This window comes from Giraffa tippelskirchi, chromosome 3 (genome assembly GCF_054371585.1).
Source record: "Giraffa tippelskirchi isolate mGirTip1 chromosome 3, T2T-mGirTip1v1.2.pri, whole genome shotgun sequence".
Lineage (NCBI taxonomy): Eukaryota > Metazoa > Chordata > Mammalia > Artiodactyla > Giraffidae > Giraffa > Giraffa tippelskirchi.
Window position 1 is genome coordinate 147,772,494 of NC_137277.1, and position 23,155 is coordinate 147,795,648.

Sequence of the window (23,155 nt, forward strand, 5' to 3'; positions counted from 1 at the left end):
AATTATAAATGCTAGGCACACTGATAACCTTTATGTTCATATTTTAAGAAAACTGATCAAATAAAAACTCAAAAGGAATGCAATTAGACATGACACATACCTTCTATAATGATCAGCTGATACAAATGACCACTTCATTTAATCTTGTTTTTTTCAAGACTAAGAAAAGAAAAATTTTGAATTTCCATATTTTTCTCCCTTAGAATCAGAAAAATTTCTGTAATGGGTGCTATTAGTTTCCCTTGGTGGGCTTTTACTAGTGCTTCTATTATGTGGCAAACAAAACTGAAAGCTTTGATATAGTTCTCTCTAGCTTTTAATGCTTTCTCACTGTTTATCAATGAGAAATTGTCCTTTGCCTCTTAAGTAGTTCAATTTCATGCCCTGTAGCTATGTTCTAGGTATTTCAACTCCTTTTTTCTACTCCAAAGAGAGGTTTGTAATTCACAAACTTCTGTATTCTTTCTTCTTAGCAAAAGGAAAGATAAAATATGGAATCTAAAGCCATCCTTGTGCATGTAGTTTCTTTCTAAACAATTCTTGCTCAAATAAAAAAAGAGGAGTAAACCTATTATCCAGTTTTTCCACATGTTTCACTGGCAACAAGTTTCCACACAACACTTTGCTTCTAGCTAACTAAACCTTCCCAGTTCACATATATACATTGCTTCTGAAATTTTTAAACTGTGTTTGAACATAATAATCTTAAATTTATTTTTAACATAAAAATGATGTATTTCTATTATGGAAAATGAAAATATAAGGGAAAAGCTCATTCATATTTCTGCTACTAGAAGACAACCACAGTTAAGATGCTTCTCTTTCAGTCTCTTTTTTGCATAGTTTTTGTAGGCTTATTTTAAATACTTGTGACTATTATGTATGCAATTGCATATTACATATACAATTTTTAACTATACAACATAAGAATTTTCCCATATTACTAAAACCTCTTCATAAATATCATTTATAATGGCTTCAAATTTTGAATATACTTTTTTAAAGGACAGTGGTTTCATCACCGTTTCTACCATATTTTGAAATGTTGACTAATTAAAACAATACCAAGTACTTATCGAACACATACTTTGCTGTACTGGGAGGATTCGAGAACATCTAAGACTGTCTTTGCTTTCTGCATGAGCCTAAGAGCCAACGAAGGAAATGAAGCATCCACACAAATGACCCTACTCCAACATGGTCAGCGGTAGACCTGGGGAAGGATCCAGACAATGAGTGTACGGCTCTGGTTGGGGTATTAGAGGAGACTCCATGGAGGAGGGGGGCTGTGGCCCTGATAAATGGACACACTCTCCCCAAGAGCACATTTGAGGCAGGAGAGACTACAGGAGAGAAGCTTAACAAGGCGGCCATGGGAGATGTTATGGGGGACGGTGGTCACATGTTACATGAGTTAGGGCAGGGGTGGAAAATAAGGTAGGAAAGGTTGACTGGGAAAAAACTATAGAGATCTCTGTGATATTTCAGGATAAAACTGTAATCACAAGTATAGTCTATTTTTGAAGAGCATCTCTGTTTCAAAGGGCCATTTTGTTGGTTTGAGAAACAAAAAGTAAAAACTGAAAAACTACTAATATAGCTGTTGCTGCTGCTGCTGCTAAGTCGCTTCAGTCATGTCTGACTCTGTGCGACCCTATAGACGGTAGCCCACCGGGCTCCTCCGTCCCTGGGATTCTCCAGGCAAGAATACTGGAGTGGTTGCCATTTCTTTCTCCAGTGCATGAAAGTGAAAAGTGAAAATGAAAGTGAAGTCGTGTCCGACTCTTCACGACCCCATGGACTGTAACCTACCAGGCTCCTGCGTCCATGGGATTTCCCAGGCAAGAGTACTGGAGTGGGGTGCCATTGCCTTCTCCGCAATATATCTCTATCATTCCTTAAACATCAATTTCTTCTTCAGGTAATTTGTGCCGCTGTACTGGATACCGACCAATTGTAGAAAGTGGAAAAACTTTCTGTGCGGTAAGTTATTATAAAAAATATTTTTTCAGTTGATTTAACGTGTTAAGAAACCTTTGTGTAAAACTGTCTATTGCATTTAGTTATCTCTAAAATGCTGTGCTTTCTATCCACTGAAAGTTATTAAATGCCACTTTTGTTGTTTTTAAAAATGAACCTTTAATATCTATCTTGTTTACAGCCCTAGATTAGGCACTGTCTTTAGAAGTAAAGTATGTGGTCCATGACTTCAAGAAATGCAAAGCCTATAGAAAAAAATGAAATATATAGATTAAAAAACAATAAACACATAGTTGAAAAGCAAGGTGTTAAAACCTCAATATATCCTCTCTAGCGGGCTTCCCAGGTGGCACAGTGGTAAAGCATCTGCCTATCAATGCAGGAGATTTAGGAGACTTGGGCTCCATCCCTAGGTTAGGAAGGCCCCCCTGGAGTAGAAAAATGGCTACTAACTGCAGTGTTCTTGCCAGGAAAATCCCATGGACAGAGGAGCCTGGTGTGCTATAGTCCATTGAGTCACAAAGGGTCAGACATGACTGAGCACAGCAGAGCACAACAGCATAGCCTCTCTACCTTGTAAATAAGTTTTAGAGTAATACGGATTAAACAGAATCAATGAATAGGGAGGGAAGATACAGAGGAGACTTACTGGAGAAGGAGAGTTTTGAGCCAGGTCTTGAAGGAGTGATATTAATGGATGGGTAAAGAGAGGCCATTAGAAAATTTGCAGTGAGAAAATGTATGGAAGTAGAAAAAAGAAAGATGTCCAAAGTTCAATTAAGAAATTGATGTGGCTGAAGCATTAAGGAATTTAGGCTCAAAGCTGATACCTACTATATAGTCATTGTTTAGTCTCAAGCTAGAAGTCACACAAGAACAATATTTCAAAATTCTTGGCACCTGTCTATAAGAAGAATAAGCCTGGAAAGGGAGGATGGGGATGAGGGCATGGACTAGTGCAATAGCCCATGCATGAGGGAATGAGGACCTAAACCAGTGTGGTAGATATGGGCCCAAAACGATAACTTTTAGGAAGAGGATTGCCAGAATCATGACCTCTAGATGATAAAGGAGGCAGTGAGAAAGAAATCCAAATCAGCTTCCAAACTGAGAGATCAAGGAATCAAATAGGTTGAAGGAAGTTGTAAAAGAATGATTTAGTATATGGCCTGGAGGGGGGTGATGTCTTGAGATAGATTTAGTTTTCATAAAATTAAATATCAAGACTAGACATCATCATGGCAAGTATTCAGTTGTGTTTTTCATCACCCATTTTTATGGTAAAAAATATTTTTATATAATTTTGATTGACCAAAACCAATGCAAAGGGTGCAAGTTCATTCCAAATACTAAAACATCTGAAAGAAATCTTTGTTGAGACCAGAAATGAAGAATTGCAAAAAGATTTCCAAACTACAGGCTAGTTTATTTTAAACCCTGAGTAAGATATTTTTTATGTTGTGCTATATGTGTGGCCATTTTGACTCATGAGAACAGAAATTTCATATGATTCACTCTATTACTATTTTCCTGGAGGCAAAATACATACAAAGGTAGACATTTTGTCACACTGACTCAGGGTCCCCACATTCAACCACTAGTTGGTCCCTTTATCGTGCGTGATGTTGTCACAAAGTCCAAATCCCTTCTTAACTCTGGACAGTTACCTTATGAGTGAAAATACCCACCACCGTTCCTGCGGTGCTTCCTATGTGTCAGATGCTGTGCACACCTGTCACATATTTAAATCTGACAGACCTTTTGGGATGGGTTTTATTTTCCTAATTTAACAAACTCAATCCAGGTAGTATGTGTTAAAGCAGGAACTAGAACCCAGGTCTCTTTGACTCCACATAAAGTCAAACCATAGGTCTCCAGACCACCACAGATCCTTAGGCTGTGTCTGCACGTGAAAAGGGCAAACAGGAATGATGATTTGTCTGCAAGTTGCAGGAACTGACCAGTGAATTCAGGCCAAAAACACTACTTTGAGTTTACATGAAATGTCCAGAAAATTAAGGTGAAATGTTTTGGGACTTGCATTCTCCAAATACTTTGGAATAGCTCCAAAAACATTCAAAGAAACTCAGGTTTTTCAGTCTATTTATATTTGTATACAGGACATCTTAAAGGCAGTTTGTCCTCCCAGGACTTCATTAAAAATTACACATGCATCACCCTTCTAATGAAAAGCCAGCTGTTTGTCTTTCTAATTACCACCTTATAACTATACTCCTTTGACCTCACTTCCATAGGAAGCCTTAGCTGACTGACCCACCTTCCTCTAACCACCTTCATCTTCCCCTGAGACTCAAGCAGAACCATTTACAAGACCCTATCAGGAACATGGTTGCACACTCCCTGCATTTTCTCTGATCCTTCAGTGATGGAATAGCTTATACTCTGTCCCACCCCATTACAGAGTCCCTGAGCTTCCCTGGTAGCTAAGCTGGTAAAGAATCTGCCTACAATGTAGTAGACCTCAGTTCAATTCCTGGGTTGGGGAGATCCCCTGGAGAAGGGATAGGCTACCTACTCCAGTATTCTTGGGCTTCCCTTGTGGCTCAGCTGTTAAAAAATCTGCCTGCGATGTGGAAGACCTGGGTTCAATCCCTGGGTTAGGAAGAGCCCCTGAAGAAGGGAAGAGATACCCACTCCAATATTCTGGCCTGGAGAATTCTGTGGACTACAGTCCATAGGTTCACAAAGAGTCGGACACGACTGAGTGACTTTCGCTTCACTGAGGGCCAGGATGAGCTCTGTTACTTCTTCCATAGCTCCTGTGGGGCCTGGGCACTGCTGGGTGCTCAGGTTGGTGTTTAAAAAGTCAACCAGTGGACTTGTTATAAACTGTATTACTTCCTAAGGAATCAACTGTTTGTCAAATGAAAGGATCAGGAAAATGTTGCATGGATCAAGAAGAGAAGTCTTTCACAAGTAGACAGGAAAAAGTAAGTATCTATTTTTCTACCTAAGTTGGAATTGACTGAAAAATGCCCACATCAATCCAAATTTATTATTCTGTTCTTTTCAACGAATAAAATGTAAAGTTAGTGAATTCAAAGCATAAATAGCCTTTAAAAGCCTCCCAGAGCAGCAAGCACACGACTTTCATGAGGGACTTCCCAGGTGGCACAGTGGTAAAAGAATCCGCCTGCAATGCAAGAGATGTAAGAGATGTGGGTTCAATCCCTGGGTCAGGAAGATCCCCTGCAGGAGGAAATGGCAACCCATTCCAGTATTTTTGCCTAGAAAATTCCATGGACAGAGGAACCTGGTGGGATACAGTCTATGGGGTCGCACAGAGTCAAACATGACTGAGCACATGTGCACAGACTTTCATGAGGCTAGTCACCAAAGACTATTTTCCTTCAGAAGCACTACAAATTTCTGTGCCTTAATATGGGTTTACCTCCTGTCTCACCCCTCAACAAGCACTACAAGGGATGAAAGCAGGGACACATTTTCATGCCTATGGCAAATAAACACCTGCCAGTGATACCTGAGACCCAGACAGAAGCTTAAAATCCAATTCCTGACACCAAAAGAGGAAGCCCAGGGCCCAGAAGATCTGCCAGGGAAACCATCAGTGTCCTCTGAGGGTGGGAATAATTCTGCCAGGGCTGCCCTGTGGCTCTGGTGCTTCTATTTTATATCCAGAATGTCAGATGCAGGTTCTGACTCTGAAGTTTCACGCTGAGAGACTCCTGTACATCTCTCAGCATCTCTGAAGTTTCATTTGTGTTTTGTTTTGTTGAGATGTGTACCAGCCTGTACAATGAAGATGAATTCCAGCCCTTCGATCCAAGCCAGGAGCCTATATTCCCTCCTGAACTGATAGTAAGATACATTACTTTTGTTGTCCTATAACATGATGTGGTTTAAGCATTTTGCCTTACACTATGAGACTACTGAGTTTTAGATCCTAAAAGTTGAGAGTGTGTCCAACACGATAACCCATTTTTAGAAACGTGTTCAGTTCCACTGTGAATAGTATAAAACAGACAGCTTAGGTGAGCGGTGCTGCCAGGACCACAGGGATGCTTGGGTCTACCCCTCCATTGAAGATCCTGAGCTCAGAGAGTGTAGGTGACTTAACCAAGATCACACAGCTACACAGTGAGATGCGTCAAAGGCATTTTGTAAAACTAGTAAAGCAAAAATCAGATGACACTTATTATAATGGAATTTCATTATTCCTACTCTTCACCTCTGTGTTCTCAGCTCAGTGAGGAGAAAGAGAGAATAACACAAATAGTGTGGTATGCCCACCATCCTATTCCATGGCTCTGTCCTGGAGAGAGCATGAGGTGAGGGCTATGATTCTACTGGCTTCTCAGAAGGCTTCAGTCTGTATGTTAACAACCAGGGTTCTTGGCCTCCTTAATCAGTAGAAATCTATCAGAGGCCAGACAAGAAGTTCAGGTAAACCTTTACTAGGGCCCCTGTTGCAGCATGGGGGAGTTAAAACACACAATGGGTTCCCTCTCTGCTTGCTTGCTCCCTGAGGTGGGGGGAGAGCTTGTTCCTTATATGGGGTGAGGGTAGGGGTGTGTCCAGGGGTCAACCCGAAGGGATGACTTAAATGATTTGCCCACCCCTTAGGTGATGTCGTGTGCAGGGGGGTGTGCACAGTACCCTGCTTTTTCTCTGGGCTCTTCAAAAGCGGCAACTGGGTTTTTTGGTCTCTTTGTATTATTTGTTCAGAATGTTGCCTCAGGTGCATATGCACGCAGTTATTTTTTCACCCATACAGTTTCCTTGTATTTTGTTACTCAAGGACACACCCCTCAGAGCTTGAGAACTTGGACACATCTAGTATTTAAGGATTATTTGTAGATGTAGATAAAGATATATATATGTTTTAAATATATTAGTATATTTGATATATATTTTAATATTATATATATGTAAAAAGTTGTAAAAATATTCATTTATACTCTACCAGATGAATGATTTAAGGGATTTTTTTTTCCCAAGGATAATATTGCTTATAAGCAATTTCTGTCCTACTGAAGAATCTAATCTCCAAAGGAGGGGCCCCTCTGAGTAACCATTACGGCAGAATTAGAGCAAGAAGCCTAGACCTTAAATTCCAGGCTAAGATACCTTCAAGCTGCCATGCTGCCTCCTCTCTGTGTAGTCACTTCACAAATGTAGAGTTTGCTCTACTCTATATGCAGCTGTTGATGGACAGACACCTATTATGAGAGTTATTCAGTGGTGCTAATACAGATCTTATCAATCTAGGTAGCTTCAAACAAGGCCACCCTCCTCTGATAACCTAGACGTTAGGTTGTCTCAAAAAGCTAAACTGACCAGCAGGCTACTTAGACCCCCAGAGCATTACTTGGAAGTCTATTGGCTTTGCTTCCTTATAGAGAATGGCAGAAGACCCGAACAAAAGAAGGCTGACATTCCGAGGGAACAGGACCACCTGGATCACTCCTGTAAACTTGAATGACCTCCTTGAGCTGAAAACCAATTTCCCTGAAGCCCCCATCATCATGGGGAACACTGCAGTGGGTAGGTGGTCTAGGGGCATGTTTTTACTCTAGATTGGGGGTAACTCAAACATCTGTGTCTCTTTTAAAACTCTGCATAAATGCAATTCACTTTTATTAGTGAGTACCTATGATCCTTTAGAATGTTGTGTTGTTTTCTTTTGAGAGTGAGTTGCCGTGTAATTTTCACTCTGAATTATCAGCAAGCCACATATATTAGTATCCACTGTCTTTCTTTTCTAATTGCTTTACATGTTTCTCTCCTTAAGGACCCAGCATTAAATTCAAAGATGAATTCCATCCAGTTTTTATATCTCCACTTGGGCTTCAAGAACTATATTTCATGGATAGCACAGATGATGGTACGTACCTTTTTTTTTCAAATAAGATGTAACCACTGGCTGCTAGTGGGCTATTAATCAATTACAAAAACTGGACTAATTTGAGATCCTCATAGAAGAGCTGACCTCATTCACTCATTAAGAAATATTTATTGAGCACCTATGTGAGTCTTCTCATGAGTCACCCCGCTGTGTCACTATGGACTACATTGTCATTGAAGCCATAATGGCAGGAAGACGGCACACAGCTCAGCCAAGTATAGAGAGAGTGACTGAATAAGAAGACTTAAGACATTATTTGGCCAGTAGGAAAGGTTCTTGCCTGATATTATTCCCTGATGCACAAATTTGCTTGAGGCTTATCCTATACACATGCACACACCAAAAAGAGAAAAGATCTAGGCCATAAGACTTGAAAATTTAACTGTAAACAACAACCTTATTTATTTTTACAGTCTTTTCACAATTTATCAAGGGTTCTCACATCTCTTACTTGTTTTGATCCTCTCGACAACCCTGGGAGGTAGACATAGCAGGTAGTCTTGAAATCCCCATTCTCCTAAAGAACATACAGGATCAAAAGTAACTGCTGAACTTCACACAGCTAACACATGGTCAAGTCAGGACTAACTCCTAAGTGTTCTTACTCCAAGTCAAGTATTCCTTCTTCATCATGCACCAAATAAGGCTATCTGAGACACGTATACCACTGTCTACTACCCAAACTCAGCATGTGAATGGGTAAAAATCCTACATCTGAGTAAATCTTAGATACATAAACAGAAATCAAATGGAGAATTATCTGCTTTCCCCTCTGACCTTCCCATCTTAGTCTGCTCATTTTTTCTTATTTTTTTGCTTGTTGGAAAGTCCATATTAATGGACCCTCAGAAAGAGATAGAGCAAGGAAAGGTCAGCCTGTATGGGGAAGGGCTAGAAGGAAGGGACGTGGTTAGGGTAGGACAGAGATAGAGGGACTGGGTGGTAGAACCTGTAGAACTAGGTCAGTATTTCTCAACGTTTTCATCATTTCTAACTCTAAGGAGTGATAGACATTTTTCTCTCATCATCCTCCATGAAATTTTAACATCACAGATAGACCATATATCTGTATGGATATCAGGGCTTTATAAATAAAAAGAATAAGATTTTTTTCACTGCCTTAGTGGCAGTATTGCCCTCATTGAGGATGCATGAACTAGAGGGCATCACTACTCAAAACACTCCCTGTAGGCTCACAGGCAAATAGAACTAACCCAAGTTTCAGACAGGTATCTCTTCTTATTATGATAAAGGAACAACAGGAACAGATGGCTTGGAAAAAGGGCAAATGGGCAATGCAGATTTGGAAGTCAACTTCCACTCAAGCATAATGATCTTTTAAAAGTCTTATAGGATCTTTGTTGAAAATTTCACATTTGATCCATTTATTCAGTTCAGTTCAGTTCAGTCGCTCAGTCGTGTCCGACTCTTTGCGACCCCATGAATTGCAGCACGCCAGGCCTCTCTGTCCATCACCAACTCCCGGAGTCTACCCAAACCCATGTCCATCGAGTTGGTGATGCCATCCAACCATCTCATCCTCTGTCGTCCCCTTCTCCTCCCGCCCCCAATCCTTCCCAGCATTAGGGTCTTTTCCAATGAGTCAACTCTTCGCATGAGGTGGCCAAATATTGGAGTTTCAGCTTCAACATCAGACCTTCCAATGAACACCCAGGATTGATCTCTTTTAGGATGGATTGATTGGATCTCTTTGCAGTCCAAGGGACTCTCAAGAGTCTTCTCCAACACCACAGTTCAAAAGCATCAATTCTGCGGCACTCAGCTTTCTTCACCGTCCAACTCTCACATCCATACATGACCACTGGAAAAACCATAGCCTTGACTAGACGGACTTTTGTTGGCAAAGTAACGTCTCTGCTTTTAAATATGCTATCTAGGTTGGCCATAACCTTCCTTCCAAGGAGTAAGCATCTTTTAATTTCATGGCTGCAGTCACCATCAGCAGTGATTTTGGAGCCCAAAAAAATAAAGTCTGACACTGTTTCCACTGTTTCCCCATCTATTTCCCATGGAGTGATGGGACCAGATGCCATGATCTTAGTTTTCTGAATGTTGAGCTTTAAGCCAACTTTTTCACTCTCCTCCTTCACCTTCATCAAGAGGCTCTTTAGTTCTTCTTCACCTTCTGCCATAAGGGTGGTGTCATCCGCATATCTGAGGTTATTGATATTTCTCCCGGCAATCTTGATTCCAGCTTGTGTTTCTCCCAGCCCAGCGTTTCTCATGATGTACTCTGCATATAGGTTAAATAAGCAGGGTGACAATATACAGCCTTGACGGACTCCTTTTCCTATTTGGAACCAGTCTGTTGTTCCATGTCCAGTTCTAACTGTTGCTTCCTGACCTGCATACAGGTTTCTCAAGAGACAGGTCAGATGGTCTGGTATTCCCATCTCTTTCAGAATTTTCCACAGTTTATTGTGATCCACACAGTCAAAGGCTTTGGCATAGTCAATAAAGCAGAAATAGATGTTTTTCTGGAACTCTCTTGCTTTTTTGATGATCCAGTGGATATTGGCAATTTGATCTCTGGTTCCTCTGCCTTTTCTAAAACCAGCTTGAACATCTAGAAGTTCACGGATCACGTATTGCTGAAGCCTGGCTTGGAGAATTTTGAGCATTACTTTACTAGCATGTGAGATGAGGGCAATTGTGTGGTAGTTTGAGCATTCTTTGGCATTGCCTTTCTTTGGGATTGGAACGAAAACTGACCTTTTCCAGTCCTGTGGCCACTGCTGAGTTGTCCAAATTTGCTGGCATATTGAGTGCAGCACTTTCACAGCATCACCTTTGAGGATTTGAAATAGCTCAACTGGAATTCCATCACCTCCACTAGCTTTGTTCATAGTGATGCTTTCTAAGGCCCACTTGACTTCACATTCCAGGATGTCTGGCTCTAGGTGAGTGATCACACCATCGTGATTATCTGGGTCGTGAAGATCTTCTTTGTACAGTTCTTCTGTGTATTCTTGCCACCTCTTCTTAATATCTTCTGCTTCTGTTAGGTCCATACCATTTCTGTCCTTTATTGAGCCTATCTTTGCATGAAATGTTCCTTTGGTATCTCTAATTTTCTTGAAGAGATCTCTAGTCTTTCCCAATCTGTTGTTTTCCTCTATTTCTTTGCACTGATCGCTGAGGAAGGCTTTCTTATCTCTCCTTGCTATTCTTTGGAACTCTGCATTCAGGTGGGAATATCTTTCCTTTTCTCCTTTGCTTTTCACTTCTCTTCTCTTCCCAGCTATCTGTAAGGCCTCCTCAGACAGCCATTTTGCTTTTTTGCATTTCTTTTCCGTAGGGATTTTCTTGATCCCTGTCCCCTGTACAATGTCACGAACCTCTGTCCATAGTTCATCAGGCACTCTGTCTATCAGGTCTAGTCCCTTAAATCTATTTGTCACTTCCACTGTATACTCATAAGGGATTTGATCTAGGTCATACCTGAATGGACTAGTGGTTTTCCCTACTTGCTTCAATTTAAGTCTGAATTTGGCAATAAGCGGTTCATGATCTGAGCCACAGTCTGCTCCTGGTCTTGTTTTTGCTGACTGGATAGAGCTTCTCCATCTTTGGCTGCAAAGAATGTAATCAGTCTGATTTCGGTGTTGACCATCTGGTGATATCCATGTGTAGAGTCTTCTCTTGTGTTGTTGGAATAGGGTGTTTGCTATTACCAGTGCGTTCTCGTGGCAAAACTCTATTAGCCTTTGCCCTGCTTCATTCTGTACTCCAAGGCCAAACTTGCCTGTTACGCCAGGTGTTTCTTGACTTCCTACTTTTGCATTCCAGTCCCCTATAATGAAAAGGACATCTTTTTTGGGTGTTAGTTCTAGAAGGTCTTGTAGGTCTTCATAGAACCGTTCAACTTCAGCTTCTTCGGCGTTACTGGTCGGGGCATAGACTTGGATTACCGTGATATTGAATGGTTTGCCTTGGAAACGAACAGAGATCATTCTATCGTTTTTGAGATTGCATCCAAGTACTGCATTTTGGACTCTTTTGTTGACCATGATGGCTACTCCATTTCTTCTAAGGGATTTGTCCATTTATTCAGGACAGCACTATACTGGGAATGAGCAAAGTAATGAACTTCAGATATCTATGGTTGCTGCTACTGCTAAGTCGCTTCAGTCATATCCGACTCAGTGTGACCCCATAGACGGCAGCCCACCAGGCTCCCCCATCCCTGGGATTCTCCAGGCAAGAATACTGGAGTGGGTTGCATTTCCTTCTCCAATATCTATGGTTGAGGTGTCCTAAAATGTAAGGCAGATATAACTGTGTACATGAATGAGAAAAATCTTTGGTACTTAATATTTGAGAATAAAGCAAATTGCCAAAAATATCTTTATCTTTGTTTCTATCCTTCTAAGTTTATATGAAAAGAGAAGATTTATTTGAAAGAGTGTTTCGAAGCAGCCGATGCATCTTGTTACCTTCCACTTTAAGTTTAAATTCCATACCTTACTTTCAGGGGTGACGATAGGCGCAGGATACAGCCTGGCCCAGTTGAATGATGCCTTAGGTTTTATTGTTTCTGAACAACCAAAGGAGAAGACCAAGACCTACCATGCTCTCCTGAAGCACCTGAGAACACTTGCTGGAGCCCAGATTAGGAACATGGCGGTAAATTCTCTAGTGTCATATGAAATAAGACTATGTCAGAGCAGCTTTAGAGATGGTTTTGGGACAATGAGAATTGTATTGACAGCAGCACAGCACATATCTGAATTTAGAGTTTCCTCAGGCTCCAGTTCCTCACTTCCCCATGTTATTGAACACGTGCTAGGGTCAGTTCTGAAAGAGGTTATTTTCCTCGCTGCACATGGAAAAGCAGTGTTTTCTCAAGCTGTAAGTTCGAATTGGCATCAGAGGGGTGGGAATCTTGCACACTGTGTTGTCTGACTATATTTAGCTGCCCCCCCCCAAGTTTGCCAGATCTTTCTATGAAAAAAGAAGAAAATTTTTAAAGCTTACACAAGATCCCTATATACATGATTCCTTATTTGTTAAATGACTGAGTGTATCGTTAAAAATGCCATCTTTTCTTTTTTATCTAGACTTTAGGAGGACATGTGGTGAGCAGGCCTAACTATTCTGACCTGAATCCCATTTTAGCAGCAGGAAATGCTACCATCAATCTGATATCTAAAGGTAAGAGACCAAGCTTTAGGCGTTTGATTTTATAATTACCACATCAGCTATGTAGCTCCTTTGCAAACTATGAACAAGGAACCCAAATATATCTCACTTAGACTCACTAAATATATCTGGCTGTATCTACATTACCTCAAACATAAGGACGTAACTGAGATCAATCACCCTGCTTTCCATATGTTCTATATCTTGTGGATCACATAAGCTACTGCACCTGACAGTTTTTCTGAACTAGTTGGCTGTATTTATGCATAGTCCAAATTGTAGTATCAAGGCAGATAAAGGAAAATTTAATGAGGTGTATATATGTGATTTTAAAGTTTCATGGCATATTTTATTTCAGAGTTTCATAAAGTTGAAATTTTTCCTTATAGTACTTTTCATTTTAAACAAAATCAAATTTGTGGGGCATATTACTCATTACTTCTCTCTTTAGTCAAAGATAGCTTAAACTTTGCCAAGGGAAAACGATTTAAACTTAAAGAAATAAAAATAAAGACAAATGTGTGTTATTCACAGGTCTATTGATATAAGATACCCTCTCTTTGATTAAAATCAGATTTTTAAAACTATGGTGGAGCAAAATAGAAAGTATGGTAAATTGTTTAAGGGGGAAAAAATATATATCAGGCATTCCTGATATCAGGCACCCCTGCCATTCATCCCATCTCTATCTCTTTGGACAGGTCGTCTATCCTCTCTTGATTCGGGGCCTCAGTTTTCCCATCTATGAAATACACTGTAACCAGTGTACCCATTACCCATTTGTGAAACTCCTTTGTACTAGGTAGTTTCCAAATAGCTTTAAAGTTCTTCAAAGCCCAAATGTTGTGAGTGGTGTATAATGAGCAATAAACAAGAAAGGACGTGTTAGTGTATTGGGTCCAACCCTGCCATTATGCATGAGAAACCAGAAGCCCAAGGTTCCAGGACCTGCCTCAGCCAACCCAGCCTGGGAGCTGGACAAAGAACCCACATCTCTGGCTCCCAGCTTCACTCTCTCTTTCTACCAGTGCTGTCCCTTCGGGCATATTTTCCAATTTGATAACTTCATCCTAATCAAGGTCATTTTCTCTAATAGAAGGAAAACGGCAGATTCCTTTAGATGGCCGTTTCCTCAAGAAGTCACCTGAAGCCAACCTCAAGTCAGAAGAGATTGTGTTATCTGTATATATTCCGCACTCTACTCAGGTAAGGGTTCCCTGTCCCGCCGCCCATCCCAGGGAAGCCCAGCTTCACCCTGAGCAGCAGGCCACATATGGGCTTCCGAGGGAGGGGTGTCCTCTCCTTTCCAACCAGCTGCTGCAGGGCGCCTTTGAGGCTGCTCACAGGAGGGGTAGGTTCCCAGGTGACCATCGGATTTGCTTTCTTATCAGAGCCACAGTATGAACTCAGGGGCCCTGGGTGCTTTGCCTTCTGTCAGTCCTTTCCTCCGTAAAAGATAAAGTAAAAAATATACATGACTGTGTCAGTATAAAGATAAATATGATCCAGGCTGCCTTCAGTGTTATATATTCATTATCATTATATTCATTTTTCCTTTCGATTTTAAAAGAAATGAAAACATTTCCATGAGCCTTATCTCTCTGCCTACAGGCAACATTAGGCCTGTAAAAAGGAGAGCCCTTTGTGTGAAGAGTTGAATTGGGAGTTTCAGACAAAGATGTAATTTAGCCAAGATTGAGTAAAACTATAGTCTGTTGACTACAGCAAGTTTCTGGTAAACTGAAAGTTCATTAAACCGTAAATGTACTACCAAGTCAACCAGATATTTATTAACCAGATACTTTAAGTACAATTTTCTACTATATAACTACCTACTACTCTACATGGAGAAGGCAATGGCACCCCACTCCAGTACTCTTGCCTGGAAAATCCCATGGATGGAAGAGCCTGGTAGGCTACAGTCCATGGGGTTGCTAAGAGTTGGACACGACTGAGCGACTTCACTTTCACTTTTCCCTTTCATGCTCTGGAGAAGGAAATGGCAACCCACTCCAGTATTCTTGCCTGGAGAATCCCAGGGACGGTGGAGCCTGGTGGGCTGCCATCTATGGGGTCGCACAGAGTCGGACACGACTGAAGCGACTTAGCAGCAGCAGCAGCACTCTACATGCCTGGCACAGTGCTAAACTCCGAAGACTACAAGACACAGCGTTCAGTCTCTAAAGGTCTCTATACCTATGAGGAAGGGCTTGAAATGGAAAAAGCTAATCTCAAACAGGAAATGAGTGGACAAAGAATTGGGGTAGTTCTGATGATGGGGAAAGCCCTGCCCTGGTGTTGTTAACCATGAAGGATGGCAGTTGAGATTGGCATAGATTAGTGTAGAGAAAGGGGTGGTTTTTCCAGGATTTTCATTAAATTTAAAATTTTTTTTAAATTTTGTACTGGGGTATAACCAATTAACAATGTTGTGATAGTTTCATGTGAACAGTAAAGGGACTTAGCCATACATAAACACATATCCACTCCCCCAAACTCTCTTCCCATCCAGGCTGCCACATAATCATTCAATTTTTTTTATTCTATAAAACAAATAGTCAAAGAGTTAATAGTCTCACGGGGATGGGGGCTGGAGGGCATGGTAGGCTAAAGGCCAGATGGCAGGGCAAGGTGTATGGAGCAGCCTGTGAGATGAGTCTGGAAGGGAGGTTGGGGCTCCATCACCAAGCATATCTATTGCTCTGTCAAGGAGTCTGTATGGGTTCTAGCAAACAGCCACCTCAGAAGGCTTTACAGAAGATCCAGTCTTAACGAAAGTGGTATTTTAGAAATATTGATCAGTAGAAAGATAGAGGATAAGTTGGTTGGAGGATAGCCTAAAAGTCAAATGACCAGTTAGGAGGCTGATCCAATAGTTCAGGCAAGGGAAGGTGATAAGGAATGAGAGCAAAGTCCCCACCAGTCAGTGTGGTACAGCAGGAACAACCAGTGCGTCTCAAACACTTCTTTATCACCTTGCTTTCTAGATCAAAAATGTTTGCTCCTTGTCAGGGTCCATGATGGTAGGGTCTAATCTCTCCCCTGCCCCCTACCAAGATGCTGGCCACGCAAAGAGGCTTTCGCACTTTGTGGCTCCAATGTTTCAAACTAGGAATGAAACTCAATGTGGAATGACAGATTTAAACTTGGCAAGCACTTTGGAGACCATTTGTCCTGTGGTTTCCAAGGTTTTTTTCAATGGTAGAATTCTTGATTCAGATGAGATTTACATAGAACAACACCAAACTAAAACTGCTACAAGTGGAAGTGAGGAAGTTCTCTGTGAGAGGCACCCCACCTCCTCATCTTCTGCTCAACCCTCTCACCAAGGTGCCATCTGATCAAATTAAACCTTATCATTTTAAAGAAAATTAAAACTGGAACAGTTTAAGTCCCCTGCGCAAGGCCACACATGGATTCACAGTGGAGGCTAGATGAGCACAGACCCCAGAGCCGGCACTGCCACTTCCTGTGTGACCTTGTGCAGGAGACTCAGCCTCTCAGTTTCCTCATCAGGAAACTGGGCATGAGCAGAGTTGTTGTGAGGATTAAATATTAACACAATATAATACATAATCATTAATACATAATGTAATACATAATAATAGATACAAAGCACACGGACAGTATATACTCCACAGTCAGTTCTATACTCCATAACCACGCCTGTGTGAGAACTTATATCATTCACAAGATCTTTTTCATTATCAATACCAAATGTCGTTGTTGCTGTACATCAGACAGTGAAGATAAGCACTACATATTGTTTTTCTATTTCTAGTGGCACTTTGTGTCAGGACTCCGGATAGCCCAGCGTCAGGAGAACGCCTTTGCCATTGTCAATGCTGGGATGAGTGTGAAGTTTGAGGATGGCACAGACACCATCAAGGAACTTCAGATGTTCTACGGAAGTGTTGGCCCCACTGTTGTCTCTGCAAGCAAAACCTGCCAGCAGCTCATTGGGAGGTAGGTCATAACACATCTGAAACATGAAACCCAGGCCTTGCCATTTTAATATTTTAATGAAAATAGCACTTGGAAATTTTTTTCTGATTATTATATATATATATATATATATATATATATATATATATATATATACACATGCATATAATGTGTTGAAAATTTAATCACTGCAGAAAAGTACAAAGAAAATAAAAATCACCCAAAAACCAACCATCTTCAAGATACAATGATTCTTTTGTTGTAGTTTCTATAATAATAATTCACAAATTAATCTAAGATAATCTAAGTAGATAGTATCTTCAAAATTCCACTTCGAATTAACCTGAAAAATAAGTAGATGTTTCTAGTACTGTGTCCTAAGACAACTGAAAATGTCCTTAAAGAGCTTAAAGAAGATGAAATAGTCCATAAGGTGAATTGGCCTTCCTCCTGTCATTATTTCTAACATTTGGGCAGTAAGTTTTTGAAGTTCTTCTAACCAGTAATTTTACAGTAATTTTCATCCACCCATCATGTTTTTTGTCAACAATTAGAACTTAATGCAAGTTTTTTCTGATACTGAAATAACTGAAGTGTTCTCAAAGCATTTATATAGAAACTTTCAGTCATGAAAAATGTTGCAAGTATCATCAATAATTCAGTCATTTACTAGTCTTTAGTCGGGAAGATCCCCTAGAAGAGGAAACGGCAACCCACTCCAGTATTCTTGCCTGGAAAATTCCGTGGACAGAGGAGCTTGTGGGCTACAGTCCACGGCGTCACAAAGAGTCAAACACGACTGAGCAACTGAGCATGCATGCACCTGTGCAGGTGTGGTGTAGTTGTTGGAGACACGGCCATGAACAAAACAAAGTCCCGGATCCTGGGAAGCTTGATTTGAGTACTTTTTTCATTCAAGCTATTTGAGGTAAATCAATATTCCAGGCCATGATGTTAAAAATAATAAAACAATCTGATTAAAAAATAGGCAGAGGATTTGAATTGACATTTTTCCAAAGAAGACATACAGATGGCCAACAAGCGTATGAAAAGATACTCAACATCACTAATCACAATGCAAGTCAAAACCACCATGAGCTATCATCTCACATGTTAGAATGAGTATTATATGAAAGACAAGAAATAACATGAGTGGAGAATAGGAAACCTTTAGGCACTGTTGGTGGGAATACAAATTGGTGCAGCCACTGTAGAAAACAGTATAGAGGTTCCTCAAAAAATTAAAAATAGGACCACCATATGATCCTACAAAGAAGATGGAAATATCTACTCAAAAGACATAGGCAATTTTGTGTGGTTTGCAGCATTATTTACAATAGCCAAGATAATGGCAGCAACCTAAGTAGTCATTGATGATCAATGTATAAAGGAATATATATATATATTGGAATATTATATACATATATATATGTATTATATACGATATACATATATATATATATATATAATGGAATATTATTCAACCATAATAAAAAAAGGAAACCTTGCCATCTGTGGCAACATAGATGGACCTTGAGGGCATTATGTTAAGTATGATGCAGAGAAAAACAAATACTGTACGATCTTAAATGTGGAATCTAAAACAAAGCAAAAACTGAGCTTGTAGATACAGAGAACAGATTGGTGGCCACATAGATGGGGTGGGGGGAGGATGGAGCGCAAAGTGGATGGAGGGGGTTAAAAAAGTACACACTTCTAGCTATAAAATAAATGTCATTGGGATGTAATGTACAGCATGGTGACTATACTTAATAATACTATATTGTATATTCAAAAATTGGTAAAAACAAAACTAGATCTTACAAGTTCTCGTCCCAAGAAAAAAAATTTGTAATGTATGGTGACGAATATTAACTAAACTTGTTGTGGTGATAATTTCACAATATATACAAGTATCGAATCATTACATTGTACTCCTGAAACTAACATAATGTCATGTCAATTATACCTCAATTAAAAATTAAAATTTTTTTCAATAATATTTTTGATAGGAGGACTTTGTAAGAAAATGGGAGCCGCTGCCTTGGATTGTAAAGAAAGCTAGTGAGGTATTTGAGGGTATTTTGTGTAGACTTCAGTCTGTCTCTGCCTCTTGTGTGAAATGTTCACACTCCTTTCTGCTAGGCAATGGAATGACGAGATGCTGAGTGATGCTTGCCGACTGGTCCTGGATGAGATTTATATCCCTCCAGATGCTGAGGGTGGCATGGTAGAGTATAGGCGAACCCTCATCATCAGCTTACTCTTCAAATTCTACCTCAAAGTGAGGCGACGGCTGAATAAAATGGTAAGGACTACTTCTCTGGGTCTCTGGGCCCCTTGGCCTTCTGGACATGAGCCTGCACATGAAGGGCCTCCCTGGCCTGGTTTTAATAATACACAGAGGGTGTCGAGGGTGGGGCCTTCAGGTGGCACTTCCCAGCCTCCAACAGCTTCCTCCTGGCCCTCTTGTTTCTCTTCTTCCCTTGCCCTCCTTCACTCCTGAGCTGAGAAGGGGATGGATGACCTTGTTATCCATTTGCCTTATAATTTGTATGACAGATGCTAATATGCAGTGTCAAGTTGATTTATAGTAGTGAAGAGGCTTCAGTGAGTAAATTATAATCTTTTCCTTAAGATAAGACCTATTTAAATATTTTAAAAATGTGAATAAGACAAAAACAAAGAGAAAATCATCTGTAATCCCATAGCCTATATATAATCATTATTAGTATTTTATTATGTACTTCTTCAAACACCAGTGCTAGCCCAGGGAACTCAAAGCTCAGGGCTCTCTCCCAGCAGAACTGGTATCTGATGTCTGGAAGAATAAATAGGATAACCTATTTCTGACATGTGTTTTTCCAAGCTAGTCACTCAGACTGTAAAATTAAATGTGAAATAATCTTCTTTTCAGGACCCCCACAAGTTTCCTGACATCCCAGAAAAGTTCGTGAGTGCGCTAGAAGATTTCCCTATAGAAACACCCCAAGGAATTCAGATGTTCCAGGTTGGTGGCTGGGGTTTTTTGCTTTTTAATCTGTCTGCCCATGTAAGTGTATGCCATTATGCACATAGCTTCCTTCTTTTCAAGAACTTATTTTTATTACTTGTACAGACCAAGTCTGCTAAAGCTAGTTGATGTTACCATTGTCACCCACGCATGGCTTTCTTGGTTTAGCGTCTATGCTTTTACTAAAGGTTATACAAAAAATTAGATTCTGTATCTCCTTTCCCTACTATTTTCAATTTTGCTGCTTAAAATTTCCTCCCTTTCTTGGCCAATGTCTGTCCTTTCTTTAAAATCTGACTTAACATTTACTGCTTCTATAGAGACTTCCCAGATTTCTTATAAGCGAAAGTCGCTCAGTCCTGTCTGACTCTTTGTGACCCCATGGACTATACAGTCCATGGAATTCTCCAGGCCAGAGTACTGGAGTGGGTAGCCTTTCCCTTCTCCAGAGGATCTTCCCAACCCAGGGATCGAACCCAGGTCTCCTGCAATCCAGGCGGATTCTTTATCAGCTGAGCCACACAGGAAGCCCAAGAATACTGGAGTGGGTAGCCTATGCCTTCTCCAGAGGATCTTCCCATCCCAGGAATCGAACTGGGGTCTCCTGCACTGTAGGTGGATTCTTTACCAACTGAGTTATGAGGGAAGCCCCTGCTTTCTTATAATCACCCTAAATCTCCCAGAAACTTGTGTATATTTCTTGCACCAAATTAGTTGATGTCAACTATTCTTTATTGCTATACAAAGTTGGTCACATTATGTTAATGTGTTACTGTGTATTCTGATACTTCAACAAGGTTGTAGAGTCTTTGAGGGCAAATAAGAAAACGTCTTCCTTTTTTAGGGTGAGGGAGAGTGGTTGTAATCAGAATTTATCCTTTACCATATGGATCTTTATTAATGTTGACTCACAGATATGGATACCCAATTGCCTATAGTTTTTCTTGACTTTGGGGTAAGCCAAGATATATCAGACCCAAGTTTCAGTGCTTGAAGACGTCTGATAATAAAATAACTTGCTTTGTTCTTGAACAGTGCGTGGATCCCTACCAACCCCTACAAGATCCAGTTGGCCACCCAGTCATGCACCAGTCAGCAATTAAACATACCACAGGGGAAGCTGTGTTTGTTGATGACATGCCCCCCATCTCCCAAGAACTCTTCCTGGCTGTAGTCACCAGCACCAGAGCTCATGCAAAGATCATGTAAGAAAATAAAACATTCCTATATGTTACTGGAATGCATTCACAATTTCATATTCGAATTGAGAATTTATTATATATTTGGGTCAATTAAGAATAATTTCCTCTTCTGGATGAGAATCAGTCATTTTTTAAACATAGTTAATAAAAAAAAAAAAATCTATGGCCAAAAGTAAGAACACCTACTAACTGCTGGCACTTTTCATGTGGAATACTGCCCATGACTTGTTATGAGGTCACCAATTTTTCCTGGTGTTTGAGGAATCACTTATATTACCCTGAACTTACCTCTGTAACTTTAGTGTGTGCTTTCAAAATTTCCTTCCTAGATTAATTGATACTTCAGAAGCCCTGGCCCTTCCTGGTGTTGTTGATGTGATAACAGCAGAGGATGTTCCAGGAGATAATAACTATCAGGGAGAGATTTTCTATGCACAAAATGAGGTGTGTGATTTGTGCGCCGCTTATCATTCAAATGCTTTGCTGGAAATGCCAAAATGATTATTGGTCATGGGTCCATGTTCACATCACAAAGACCTGCAGGGAACCAGTGACTCCCCCTCAAATTCTCTCTTGAATGATGGACCCTTTTGAGATTCTGTTAAAAGCCATGAGCCTTCTCAGGGAAGGCTTCTAAAAACCCATGAAGTGGTAGAAGCAATACAGAACATAGGACATTAAAAGAACCAACATTATTTCAGGACAACTGAATTGCTGGCTGTGATATGGGAGTGGGAAGGAATGTGGCTGAAGACAGTCACAGGCCAGGTCCTTAAATTCTGCCTCCAACCTATGTATCCCCTGAACCCCACTCAAGTTACTGTTTTAGATTTATTCTCATAGGTTGAAAATAATACAACGTGTGGCTTTTCGGCAGGTAATTTGCGTGGGTCAGATCGTCTGCACTGTGGCTGCTGATACCTATGCTCATGCAAAAGAAGCTGCTAAAAAAGTGAGGATTGCTTATGAAGACCTAGAGCCCAGGATTATAACAATAGAGGTATGCAGGCCACTCCATGTCTTCTAGAATGACTAGGGTGGTATAATTTTGACAGAATCAAACCCATGGGGTCACAAAACAGTATAGGGCTCACCTATACTGGGTTTAGAGTTGTCCATGGTTTTAGAGAGAAGGCTCCAGCAAACTGCACCTCGAAACATAATACTGAGAATTTTCTTGCCTGGAGCTCCCTCCCTTCTTGTGTCCATTTCTCCTCCCTTGATCTCTTGCTAAGGCATTGCCACAGAATACAGATAAGGGATACCAGGGGGATGTTCTATGACCTCACATACAAAACTAATCAGTGGGGAAATCCAGAGTATGTGAAACTCAGAACAGTAGTAACATTTACTGAATTACAGCTTGGGTCCTCTGTCTCCCTGCCCACTTCCTGGAGATAGTACTCTGACTCACAGTCTGACTCTGTTGTCTAGTGGGACCTTAATAGCAATGAAAGCTTTGACAAGTTGTTTCAACTCCTCATACCTCAGTTTCCTCGACTGTAAAATGGGAACCATGAAAGTACCTATGCCAAAAGGTCACTGTGAGGTTTAAATGAAAGAATTCAAATGCTTGGAACAGCACTTCGGACATGGAACCCATTCAATAAATGTTAGCTGTCATTTTGTTTTAGTTGTTTTTGTTAATGAGGACAAGAACATATTCTCAGTGCTTTATAACCCCAGTACCTAGTAAAGCACTAAACCCATAGTAGGTGCTCAATAAATATGTGTGATGGAAGGACAGATGAGTCCATAAGCAATGTGAATTCTAGCCAGTGGGAAGCAGTCTTCATCATTCTCTGATTCTCCTCTGTTCTTCCCAATGGTTACCAAGGTCAAGTTTTTCCCAGTTATCCTCTGAATGCCTCTTAATTCTGTCCCTATCTTTCTATTCTCATTTTGCCCCCCATCTCACCGTTTGGCCAGATCCTCATCACCTGTTGTCAGATTAATTATCATAAC

At 40.5% G+C, this 23,155-nt stretch overlaps 1 protein-coding gene across 1 annotated transcript in view; it reads left to right on the plus strand.

Annotated features, from left to right (window-relative positions):
* Nucleotides 1–23,155, plus strand: part of LOC145542617 (aldehyde oxidase 4-like) — an 83,534-nt gene that overhangs the window by 29,824 nt on the left and 30,555 nt on the right. The window contains exons 10-23 of the mRNA XM_081581800.1: nucleotides 1,922–1,983; nucleotides 4,848–4,931; nucleotides 5,740–5,820; nucleotides 7,362–7,506; nucleotides 7,754–7,846; nucleotides 12,363–12,514; nucleotides 12,949–13,042; nucleotides 14,127–14,236; nucleotides 16,812–16,996; nucleotides 19,121–19,283; nucleotides 19,893–19,985; nucleotides 21,024–21,193; nucleotides 21,520–21,634; nucleotides 22,068–22,190. Coding sequence (XP_081437926.1) covers nucleotides 1,922–1,983; nucleotides 4,848–4,931; nucleotides 5,740–5,820; nucleotides 7,362–7,506; nucleotides 7,754–7,846; nucleotides 12,363–12,514; nucleotides 12,949–13,042; nucleotides 14,127–14,236; nucleotides 16,812–16,996; nucleotides 19,121–19,283; nucleotides 19,893–19,985; nucleotides 21,024–21,193; nucleotides 21,520–21,634; nucleotides 22,068–22,190 — 1,670 coding nt within the window. The remainder of the gene's footprint in view (nucleotides 1–1,921; nucleotides 1,984–4,847; nucleotides 4,932–5,739; nucleotides 5,821–7,361; nucleotides 7,507–7,753; nucleotides 7,847–12,362; nucleotides 12,515–12,948; nucleotides 13,043–14,126; nucleotides 14,237–16,811; nucleotides 16,997–19,120; nucleotides 19,284–19,892; nucleotides 19,986–21,023; nucleotides 21,194–21,519; nucleotides 21,635–22,067; nucleotides 22,191–23,155) is intronic.